Source organism: Manis pentadactyla, chromosome 6 (assembly GCF_030020395.1).
Source record: "Manis pentadactyla isolate mManPen7 chromosome 6, mManPen7.hap1, whole genome shotgun sequence".
NCBI classification, from domain to species: Eukaryota; Metazoa; Chordata; class Mammalia; order Pholidota; family Manidae; genus Manis; species Manis pentadactyla.
Genome location: NC_080024.1, coordinates 151506367 through 151518954, shown reverse-complemented (window position 1 = coordinate 151518954; position 12588 = coordinate 151506367). Strand labels below are relative to the sequence as shown.

General features: G+C 37.4%; 1 protein-coding gene across 8 annotated transcripts in view; it reads left to right on the top strand.

Moving 5' to 3' along the window:
* The window catches only part of RTTN (rotatin), a 173793-nt gene that overhangs the window by 105158 nt on the left and 56047 nt on the right, over positions 1 to 12588 (top strand). For 7 of the 8 annotated variants that reach the window (XR_008998384.1, XM_057504263.1, XM_057504264.1 and 4 more), the window contains 4 exons: positions 293 to 383; positions 3292 to 3445; positions 5352 to 5489; positions 7661 to 7878. Coding sequence is in view for 7 of the 8 variants with exons in the window: in XM_057504263.1 (XP_057360246.1) it covers positions 293 to 383; positions 3292 to 3445; positions 5352 to 5489; positions 7661 to 7878 (601 nt within the window). In the remaining variant the exon portion in view is untranslated. Of the gene's footprint in view, positions 1 to 292; positions 384 to 3291; positions 3446 to 5351; positions 5490 to 7660; positions 7879 to 8603; positions 10736 to 12588 lie in introns of those variants that run through there. The other variant, XM_057504267.1, reaches the window with a different exon arrangement.

Sequence of the window (12588 nt, the reverse complement as noted above, 5' to 3'; positions counted from 1 at the left end):
TCTTCACTTTCCTTCTGAAAGAGCTTCCTTATATTTTATTCTGCTCTTAATGATGTTGCATTAGATATCCTTTCTTCAGAATTCTTTGCTTCCCACATTTATCAGATAAGACCATTTCCTATGTTCTGAAACATTGTAGAGAACCTTTTTTATCAACATTTATTGTCTTTATAAAAATCCATTCTCTTGAGTCCTTTTCATGGTTACATTCAAACTTCAAATTCTGATTTACTAATCTTTAATAAGAAGCATGTTGCTCATCAGAAGGGTTTTCTTTTCCTGCCGTTCACAGCGTTGCAGATGCTGCCCTCATAGAGGCCTGCGTCCAGGAGCTCAAGGCCCCACTGCCTTCGTCACCTCCAGTCGAACACGCTCAGGCTCACGTAAGCGTCACATGACTCCCTCACCACGCGTCTATCTGTGGGTCTGTTTGCTTTCAGTGCCAGAAACATAAATTCTGCTAAGGACGTACTAACCATAGGAGACAGATGAAAACTGTCAGGATATACATCATATATGAGGTTATTTGAGATGTGTTACTTGACATTTTGATCTGAGATGTCCTTGGTTGGTAGAAGAGAGCAGTGAGGCTTGGCGATGTGGCTTCTACCCCTGACTGCATCGTTAACCAGCCACAAATGCTTCGTCAAGGGTCTGGAGATCTCCAACTACCACATTAAATGAAGGAGATGTTGTATAGCCTGCCTTCCCTTCTGTGGTTTAGACTATTGTTCTCATTTGCACTTAAATTGAAGTTGTTAAAATACGTTCTGTGTGTCTTCAAAACCTGACCAAATAAGAATAAATTCATTTTTGTTCCTTCACAGATATTTACTATTTTTAAGTTCTGTCCTATAGCCAGAGTCTGTGTGTAAAGTATGCTTAGTAATTCTCTGTGTGGTTCTCACCAAATCAAACCAAAAAGGGCTGCAAGATTTATTTGGGGTTCTAATTCAAGGTGGGCTAGACCAGTGTCTCTTGCTCATAGGCTCTCCTTTGAGCCTTTGAATGGGCAGAGCCCCGATTACAGGGCTGAGGGTGCCCATCATCCAGAGGACACTCATCCCAGGGTGGTGTTTTCATCTGCAAGTGTGCTTACTTGCATAATGGCTTCCACCTCCAATTTTTTCTATCCATCTAACAATTCTTTATTGAGGACTGTTGTGTACCAGGATTTTCCCTAAGCAAACACAAATTCTTCCCCTGAAGCTGGGGGAGCAGATCATGAGCAGATTCATATATGCCTGATGATGGTAGACATCTAAGAAGGAAAACTAAAGCAGGGGACAGGACGTGATGTCACAGCTGTGGGGGTAGGGCTTCTCCATTTAGGGTGCTCAGGGAGAGCCTTTCAGATAGGGACATGTGCCGAAGCTCGTTCTGTGGGGATCAGCAGGGCCGCTGGGTTGGGGTATGTTCGGCCCTTCCAAGCAGCCCTGAGGAGGCCGGGGTGGCTGCTGTGAAGCCTGTGAGGGGAGGTAAGTTAGAGGGCACACCGAGCTGCGTGCAGGCAGGGCCTTGCCTGTTCTCGTGTCCACTGTGTCCTGAGTGTCGAGTGTCTGCCTGTCCCGTGGCAGGTACTCATTCGGTAGTTGTGGAGTGAATGAGGAGCAACAAACATCTTGGGGGTGATCCTCCCAACCGTCGCAGGAAGTACCATCAGCAGCCTCATCAGGAAATGACTGGGCATGTCCAGCGCTGCTGACATAGGCAGGGCAGAGCCAGGACGCCCGCCAGAACCCATGCTCTTTCCCACTGCCTTGTGTAGACTAAATGCTTCCTGGCTGTTTGTCCTTATGCGAGATTATTCATTCACTCCTGAAAAATTCTGGGGCATTTTGTTGCCAGATTGAGTTGTAGGTCCTGGTGATACGTCTATGAACAAAGCACACACAACCCCAGGCCACATGATGTCTGTGTCCTATGTGCAGGGCACAGACAGTGAACAGTAACAAATGTTTTATCAGCTGACAGATGGCATGGAAGAAAATAGAAGATGATAGGTAAAAGGGTACATCAGCAGGGAGAGACGTGGCTGTTTTTTGGTAGGGTGGTCGGAGAAAGCCCCATGAAGCTGAGATTTGTGCAGATAGCTGAGGAAGTGAGGAAGCAGCCGAGGGCGGCTGTGCAGAGTGGGGGGTTACAGAAGATTGACAGTTCGGCCCTTCTCTCCCCCAGGGCTTCTCATTGGCTCTCACCGTCCCTGGCTTATCTGTTTATGGTGCACTTCATACACCCACAGTCAGGCTTGCCGTGACTTTAGTAGTGTAGACGGTGAAGAGACCAAAGGAGACTTCATAACAGTCAGGAAATGAAGCTTCACAAACTTACTTGCCTTTTATCCAACAGGACAGTAGAGCCACCTATACTTTTATATAAAATAAGTTGGCAGATTAAATAAAGGGAGGACATATTTGTCAGGAGGAGGAGGACAGAAAAACTATTTTGAAATAGTCTGAGGCCATTTTCTTTAAAGGAACACAGCCCTCCACGAACACAGCAGTCCCAGAGTAGAGTGGGAGGAAAAAAGTTGTGTAGAGAGGAGAGAAGCTTCAGAGTCTCTCTGCATAAAGTACATTTATACGGACTGTCTCATTGCCTGGGGAGGATGGATAAATGAGCCATCACAGCTTAGTCATTACATAGGCAGAGAACTATTTTTTCTAAGTATTTTTGCCACTTAATACTTATAATATTAGAATCTAGCAATATTCTAGAGATGGCTTTATTGGAAGATTGAATTTTTCTTTTATAATTAAGAATAACATTTTTATGCTGAAGAATAATTGAGGGCAACCAAACATATTTATATTTTATTCGTAGCAATGACTAGGCTATTAGGCTAGCTTTCCCCTTCCCTCCATAGTAACGCACTTTGAAAAGTGTTTTTGAATTGTTCTTTCTTTAAAACATTTTTAGGCTTTATGGTTTGGAATGTGCCCTCTTCAGCTTCTTCCAGAACATTGGCACCACAGTTTAGCTACTTGAAAAGTATAAAGGCTTTGTTCTCTAAATGAAATCCAAAATTTGGCTTTGAAAATATTGCTTTGTTTGGTATTATTATAGTTGACAGTGTTACTGTGGCTATTAATGACATGTTTTTTATCTGAAAAAAATAGTACTGTTACTCATTTCAGATTTTTAAAAATTTTGATGAATATCTTATTAAATTTTTTATTAACTTATGTTACAAAGAAATGACTTGGAATGCATAGAAAAGTAAAATGCATGATCACCAAGATGGGCTTTTCATATGATGTTTTGTTTTACTCTCTCTCCCTTTTTAAAAAGGTGTCCTTTCTCCTAGAGTACCTGTCCTCTTTGTCCAGGCTTCTGCACTCATGTTTATTGGTAGATCCTGAGCTTGTAATTCAGGACAAGCCTCTGAAACCTCTTATCACAAATGTCATTGGAGTTCTCACCATATGCACCAAAGATATATCAGGTAAGCTTTATTTTTTTTTAGTTTATGATGGAAGTAAATAATATTGAGGAAAAAAATATCTGTGCGCCAGATAGTCGCTTTAAAGCTAAATTTTGTGTTGTTCTTTGCTAGTGTTTTGGAAGGCTTTTATAATGTGTTTTATAGTTTGCATGTTTTAAGTGGTTCCAGGAGACCACTTGAGTCAAGTGTGAGGTATAATAGGACCATCCCCTGGGCTGTCAGTTTAAATGAGGGCAAAGCTCTTTATCTAGTGTCAGAGGTACAGTGAGTTTTAGGGATTATTCTTATAAACTATGGCTAAAGCCAGATAATCTACTAGTAACTCATTTGCAGTAACAAGTATAAGCAAGTATAGCACGTAATATCAAACATTTCCTAGTCCTAAATTATTGAAAAATATACTCTGATGAAAAGCTGAATATAGTGGTTAGTAGTGGAGAAAATTAAACCAATTAGGATCTTTATCAAAATTAAAATATTGTAATTGTCTTAAATAGTTTATAATGAAGTAATTGGTCATTTGGTAATTCTCTTTTCTGATCCATTTTTTCTTATTTAGTACTTTGAATTTTATGGATTTGCTTGGTTTTAGGTCTGGTAAGTGACATGTTATATGGTGCCAGCAAAACCAGTCCTCAGTGTCTCATCGGTGTTAAGTTATTCCAATGCTAGAGGAGCAGTAATTCCTTACTTGGAAATTTTACAAGTGCGGTGATGTCATAACTAAGCTAATTAGATTCTCTAGAAGGGTGCTATCACCCCCAAGAAGCAAAAATTGATTCTTGGGAGGAAGAGGAAGAGGTAAAAAGTTTTAGCTATTACAGTGGTTTGTGGCTTCCAAAATTCAACTCTATCCAAGAAAAAATTATTCCATGGAATTTAATTTCTCTTGTTGGGTGTTCTTGGATATCTCCTGAGAAGCACTGGCATTGAGCTCATGGAAGATGCACAGGAAATATCCAGGATCTGTGCTCAAGAACTGCCCTCTGTGACCGGAGGGTTTCTCATTCAGTGCTTGATCCCAAAGTCACATCATGTCTAGGCTGCCATTGACTGCCTTCTGGACGTTTTTTAATTGAATCTCTTGATGTTGTGTGTGACTTAGGCTTTGAGAATTAAATAAAAATAGTATGTGTTTTATTACTTAATTATGTAAGTTATTTAGCCTGTCATTAATGTCAGCAGTACCTGAATATACATCTAGCAGCTGGTTGAGTCAGAAGTTATTTTCTCATAGCTAGCAAAAGTTAGAAGTTCGTGAAGGATAGTATGTAAGAAAAATATAAAAATTTATTTTTCTAGGATACTAACAACTTTGATTGTTAAAAAATTAATTATATTTCTAGATATATTTTTATGACTTGCTGATTTTTATATATAATTGGGTACATTATAATTTATGTAACTTACATTAAAAATTATTCAGCAAGTGATGCTATACAATTTAATGTTAATGGCTTTTTAATTTTTAATTTAATTTTCAATTTAAATATTTTATTTGGCCATCTTAAGCCTTTATCAGTATGCTTTCTATTTAATTCTTTTTAGGTATAAAGTGCAGATTTACACATAGTTCATAAACAGATATACAGAATCTGTGGATTTAAAATTTCATGGGGATGGTGAGGAGGAAATATATGTCTGAAAAGGCTCCTTACAGAGTTGATGGCAAAAGGTTGAGTCAGTATGCTTTAATAAGAGGAGGATGTATGAGTGTGTATTCATTTGTCCAAATGTAGGAGAGTGGGGGAGAGATATTTTTAAGAAGTAATGGAAAAGAGTAGTTAATTGAAATACATTTTGTCTTCATTTGACAGGTTGCATACCTTTTATTTTGAGTGTAATGAAGTATTTAGAAGGTTCTTTTTCTTCTTTGTATTATTAACTTGAAATGTTCTGATTATAGATGTAGAGTTAGTATCGGCTTTTTATCACACGTGGACACATTTGTTTGACCTTCTGTCCACACTCCTGAGGAAAGCTGGAGCTGCCTGTCTCCCATCTATCACGGTGGAGCTGGCCAAGCACTGGGCAGCAGTCATTGGTAAGAAGATGCTCTCTCTCTGGGCTTGGGCCCCCTCTCCTAATCATTGTTTATGATTTTATGCACATATATATATTTTCTCTAGAAGTAAGTCATTACGACGTTTGAAAGAGAAATTAGGTACTGGCTTTAAGAAATTTGCAGTGCTTTTGAGCAGATCAAAAAATACATTTTTCAAAAATTGAAATACATTTCAGCATACCATAAAAACAAATGAGAAGGAAAGCCTGTGGTGTTGTAGAGAGAATATGACATGATTATAAAACAGTGAGATATCTTTTCTTATGTTGATGTAGAAGCTAGTATCTTTCCTGATACACATATGTACTGAAAGTGGGTAAATCTGCATAAATAAAATCCTGTATACATAACATGGAAAGTTATAATAAACATAGTTTCTTGTATCAAGAAACAAAGATTTTCTTACAGCACATCTTATTTTTGTAAGTTGTTTTCCATATAATAGTTACCTACCAGAATAAACAAATGGTTATTTTTAAAATAACTATCATTTTTCATAAAGTCTCTAAATTTTAGCATAGTAAGAGCCTTTTTTTTAACTTAAATATTTATAAATAACATTAGTATTACCATTTTAAAATAACCAGTTTAAATATATTCAAAATTGAGTTCTTTTAGGTTTCCAAGTTATCACTAATTCAATTGACTAAATTTTTTTACTTTTGATTTTATTATTTGGTCATTCTATAATGATGTATGAAATATTTTGTAACCAGAATGGTAGTTTTGAAATAAGATTTACAGGGAAATACACTTCAACAAGAAACATAATTCTTAGTTATCTGGATATAGGAGTTCTGATCTTACCCTAAGGGGAATAGTGCCCAATTAGAGATCATCATTTTGTTAAAAGAGATAACTTAAAGAGACTGACAGTGATTGAAATTGAGGTTTTCCTCTTGCAACCTTGGGTGGTGTGCAGGGGTGTTTGAGGGGGAGAATTAGTTTACCACCTGAATCACTAATAATATAAAGCAAGATGCTACTCATATGGGACACATAAGTCAACTGGTCACATCTGATCCACTGCCTGTTTTGTAAATAAAATTTTATTGGAACATAACCACATTTACTCATTTCATATTGCCTATGGCTGATTTCATGCTGCAATGGTAGAATTGAATAGTTGTGACAAAGGTATATGACCCACAAAGATAAAAGATAAAATATTTACTTTCTGGCCCTTTGCGGAAAGTTTCTGACCCCTGATTTATGTCTATTTACCTATACTATTTCCCTAGTGATAAAATGAGGACATAACTAAATTCAAAATCTTTCTACAAAATATGTACAGACATATATATATATATATAATAATGGTGCTAATAAAAAATAACCTACTATATAAACAGCTAGCTTTGATAATAATAATGTTAATGAAAATGTAACCAATAAAATGATCATTGATATTCCTTGCTATGGAGTTGTTTTTATTTGTTTTCCTAATTATTTATTCTGTGTGCCCACACACATTAAAAACATCTGTGGTCACTCTATAACTTATGTTATCTATAACAACTGTTTCTCCAACTTCACTAATATTTAGACATCATATAAGTAAATGTAATTCTCATGAAACCCCATGACTGACTAAATTATTTTTCTTATGTTGCTTAAGAACATAAGAATTTCTGTAGTCTAAATCTAGGGAGAAGTTCTTATGGTTATAAATCTTCACAAATATTAATCCAAAATAATGTAAAAATAAAACATAATGTTTTAAAACAATGCTATTCCAATTAATAAAATTAATGCATCAAATGTTCTTTTGATTAAATTGTGCTCACAGCAGGGATTTAATAATGACTGGTTCAGTGTAAGATGCTTTTGACTTGGCTTGCTTATTCTTTCCACTCTGTGTTACGTTTGCAAATCAGTTCAAAACCAGTCTTATTTTTTTTCTAAACTATGATGAAACTTTTGTTCCTACGTCATACCAACACTGCATACTAAGTCTTGTTTTAAATACTACTCAGTGTCAACTTGTTTGGAAACAGAAACATAATCACACTTAAAAGATACTAATCTAGAAAATCGAGAGTATTACTTCATTAGAAATAAAAAAGCTATAAACTTAATTACTCAAATCAATCTGATTCACTTTAATTTTAAGGAAATTTCAAATATTTACTTTGAAATTATTCTTTTAGATATGTTCTGCAAATGTGTGGGTTTGTCTACCACATGCCCTACCCTGTATACCGCCAGCCTGCAGTTCCTTTCTATTCTCTTGACTGAAGAAGCAAAAAGGTGTCTCCAGGATAAGGATAAAACAAACTTAAGCTACAGTCCAACAGTGGCTTCACTTCTTGATAGGACTCAGGAAAACCAGAAATCTCTAGAACGACTCAATGAAGTAATTCTTCAGGTAGGTGATTTCCTGATTTTTCAAAACTTTATTTAGTGTTTAAAATGTATTGATTTTCAGTCTTGGTCGCATAAAATTTTTTTCAATCAGTTGAATTAAAAGTAATTAATGCTTTGTGACCATTTAAACAATACAGAAGTATATAAAGTTAAACATCTCCTTTCCAGTCTCATCCCCCTGATGTTGACCAGTTTCTTTAAGGAGTATAATATAAAAATTCAAAATGAAATATTAGTAATCCAAATCAAGCAGTCTATCAAAATATTGTGCTGTATCATAACCAAAATGGGTATATTTTAGGAATGTAGGTATAATTCATAATTTATTGCCATCTTAAAAGACATTGCAGGAAATACATTCACCTAAATGACACTTGAGTTAAATAAATGAACGTCATTTGTTTACAGTGGTTACATAGAGGTAGGTGGACCTGGTTGGCATGTTTTTGAGAAAATGTTCCCTTTCCAAACCCTGCTGCCTATTATATGTTACACTCTTATTTCTAACAACCCTAAAACATGAACCAAGAGTCTTGTCTCATCAAAAGTCATAAAATCAGTAAAGTATTGTTAATTTATAAATAGATTTTAAAAAACCTGGAAGTGTTTCCTAAGCTGCACAACTGCTTTTTGCAAATAAGAATGTTACTAGATATTTCAGTAATAAGAATCTTCCTTTTTAATAATAATCATATGGTTTTATGGTTTTTGTCTTCTCACTGAAAGGTGGAAAAGTCGTAGACTTGTTCATGAGAGGATTTGCTTGCCCTTCCCAGTCAGCCAGCCACATTCGATAAAGGCAGAAGCCTGTTCCGCCTGATGTGTTACTGTCCCTTTGCTGCTTAGAATGTGGGGATTTTTGCCCCTTTCCTGCCCGTAGGAGTGATGGCTGTGCAGACCTTTACGGCATGACCATCTGTGCGTGTGCACAGCAGCCTTGACTATGTTGGAATGCAGAGGAGGCTGATGGTGGCGAGGACAGCTGCCTGGTCCTGCTCGGACCTGCCCTCTGAGGGGTTTCCCGGGGCTCGGAGGGAACTTCTGTCTTGCTCGCCCAGACCACAGTTGTCTTCGAAGCACAAATGAGTCTGATTGATAGAGGGTCCCCTCATTTTCTCCTGTGTCTCCAGCAGTTCCTTCAGAAGCTGCAGCTCTAGGGGACAAGGTCCTCCAAGCATTCCTCGAAGCCACTTATTCTGCGAAGCCAGCTTCCCTGTAGCTCACTGACTCCACTCAACTTTTCTTAGTTTAAAACCAAATTGGATATGGTCCGAGTGATCTCATTCCCCATCAGATCAACAGGCTTAATTCCCCCTGTGATTAACTGAGTCTGATTTTACACTTTAAAGCTATAGGCAGGAAGCTCAAATTCCCAGCTTCACAAAGGTCCTACCCCAGCCCCGATCCAAAAGCATTATTCATTTCCTAACTTTGGCTTTGGTGTGGCACTTTCTCCTGGGAAAGCACCCTTGCTCACGTTGACATGCTTTCCTCGTCAGGAATTTAAGTGACTCGTGGGGCCCCACATCGGTTTCCTTCCACAGTGAGGGCTGCACGCCTGGCCCCTTCCCCTGCCCAGGCCGGAACGCCCAGGAGGTCTGCGAGCTGGACTCCTTGCGGATGACGCTGGGGCCTGCAGCCAGTCCTCCTGGACCTGGTGAAACGCAAACACCTCCAGCCCGGCCAAGCCAAGGCTATTTTATTTCCCAGCTATTTTCTGTTATTTATTGGTGGTTCTGTGTTCCAAGGAACCGCGGTTAGACTCATGATGATTATGGCTCCGTGTTGGGATGATGAACCAGATTAAAATAGCATAAAAGGACTGTGTCAAAAGATTTTGCCTTTTTTGCTTTGCCCTTATGTTTTTTAATAATATTTTATATTAGTCATTATAAAAGTTATTGTTTATAATATTTTGCTGTTACCTTCTTGGCCAAAGAAAGTGAGGTATCCTAGAACCTCAGGGTATCTCAATGATTTTCCTAGTGAGTAGCTAATTTTCCTACTTATTCCAGATTACAGAAGATACAAATATTTTGTGTGGATATGGATACATTATAACCAATTATTTTAAACTGTGTTTCCTACTAAATCATACTCCTCTTGTTCATGTAAACAGTAGAATATGAATGACCACGTGATGTTTGTTAGAAGGGCGCAGGCAAGGTTTAGACAAAGAAAGTAAAAAGAATATGACACACTGATGACAAAATGTGTGCTTAACATAAGATGGGACATTAATCAATGAGCTGCTTAAACTATAAACACTGTTTTCTTTGCTCTGCCTATTAAAAACATGTGTGGATTAAAATATTATTAGAAAACATTCAACAGCAACACATTAAAATGAATAATTGTTTCTTAATATATGTCCATGTAGGCTATGGATTGTGCCAAGTGTTATATGAAACAAAGCAAAATTCAGTCTTTAAATGATAAGAAATAGTATTCTAAAATTGGTGCCCCTTAAAGGTATGTTTAAACTCTCTGTAAAACTATACTAAAAAAATATTAGATATGTGACCTTAGCCATATCACTTCACCTTTTCTGATTTAGTTCTTCAGCTTCGAAAGTGAGAGGATTGTATTACATTATTGCTGAGTTTTAGCTTGCTCTAAAATTTTCCATCCTCTTAACAAATTATTATGTTGTAACTTCGATTAAAATGTCTTGGCAGAGCATCTTTTAACTGGCTGCTTTATAGCATAGCCCCATAGGGTATATGTTGAAAGTTTGCATTTGGTGCTTACATCTTAAATAATGTGTAAGTTTATTTTTTCATAATTCCTTTTGAAGAAATTTCAAGGTTTGAATATTCCCTAAAAAACTATTAGCTGATTTTGACCATATAGTATTGAACACATGACTTAGAGATTTTTGCCTTCGAAGTGAGATACTCAATGCATTTCCTTTGCAAATTACATATAGATAATAAGATTAATAAAACTCTGTATAGTAATAGGTTTTGTTTGTAATTGATGTGTCAAATTAATTTTACTCCTTATTTTCGATGTGCTACATAAGGATAGTGAGGCAAGGAAAGAACAAACACTTATATCACATTTTAGGAGATAAATTTTTGCTAGTGTTTAGTGAATGGTAAAATTCAAGAATAAATCTGTTGAAGAGAAGGCTTATGGATTTGAGATACTGCTGTATTAAAGAATGCTCACTGTAATAAAAAAGCCTATTCTTTACATTAGTGCCTTCTGGAAAGAAAGCAAAATGTCTTGACCCAGAATTCCCAAATCATTTAATATATGATAAGATATAAAAGAGCATAGCATTTAAATAAATTACATTGAGTCCTCTTATTTTCTTTCTACTTAAGGTTGACTAAAAGACATATTGTTTCTTGCTCTGTATCTTCTTGATTTATTTTTCCTCTTTGGTGTGTGTGCATCATGCAGTAGCAAGGGGTCTCACTTCAGCTGCTTGGTCTGGGACCTTAGCCTCAGCCTCCCTGCCTCCAGGCATCTCCCACTGGCAGCCTTGCTCCTGCTCTGGGCACAGATGCTCAGAACAACTTTTCAGTCTGCACTGAGTGCTGCATGGAAAACAGTAGACATTACATCTTATTCTCTGACCTTCAGTCTGTGTTGAAAAGTGTGTGGATTTACTGTAGTGTAGTCCTGTTTCTGTTTTGATTGTTTTAGTTTTTGGCTTTCATATATGTTTTTCCATGTACACATTTTAGAGTGCTAAGCATTCTGGTAAGTTTCACCAAAGGAGGGGACCATGCCTTTTTGCCTTCTCTCATTTCTCTCTCCTCAGGGGCGGTGACATACCTCTTCCGCCTGAATGTTTGAGTCCCTTCCATGTCTCTAAATAACATGCGTGCATTTCTCTGTCTTGATTATTCCATCTTGGACATTCTCCGTCCCCTCTATGGGAAAGGGGGCTTAGTGCTGTTTCCAGGCCCCACCCAGTCACCAGTCTTCATGTCAGCTGGTGCCCAGTGCCATCCTGGTGTCCCCATTCAGCTTCCTCCTGGTCCTCTATGTACCCCTCTGCTGTTCCCTGCAGTCTCCCATGTTCCCCTCTCCTGGTTAATGCCCTCCTTTCTCTACAGTCTGTTCTCTAGTAGCTTCCAGAGAAAAGATGCATTGGAGTGTTTTTGAGATCGAGACATCTGAAAATCTTTCTATACACAAAAATTAAATGTATAGTTTGAGTAAGGGAGAATTCTGATTGGAAATCATTCACTTCAGAATTTAGAAGGCATTTTCTATTCCCTTTAACTTCCAGTGATACTGTAGAGAATCCTGAAGCCATTGTGATTTCTGGTTTCTCTCTCCTGGAAGTTTTTAGAGTCTTTTTATTTCTCTAGTATTCTACATTTTACTAATCAAGTACCTAAGTATGCATTTCATTTGTCTGTTGTGCTGGGCAGTTATGGAGATTCTTTCCATCTGTAAACTCCTAGTTTTTTATTACTTCATTGGTATTCCCTCTACTTTGTATGTGCTGAATGTTTGGACTCCTATAAAATTTTCTCCTTCCTAACTAATTTCTTGTCTTATTTTTTCTCTTTATTTTGGTTTCCATTTGTGGTTAGGGGCTTTTCTCAGTTGTCTGGTGATCTTGGTTGTCTGTTCTCTTCAGAACTGGAAGACTTAAAGCAGGTTGGAAGCCCTGAACATCTGCGTGGAGCTCGTCAAGGGCAGGCTGTAGTGTGTAAGGGGATTCAGCTGCGTCATGTTACGGTTC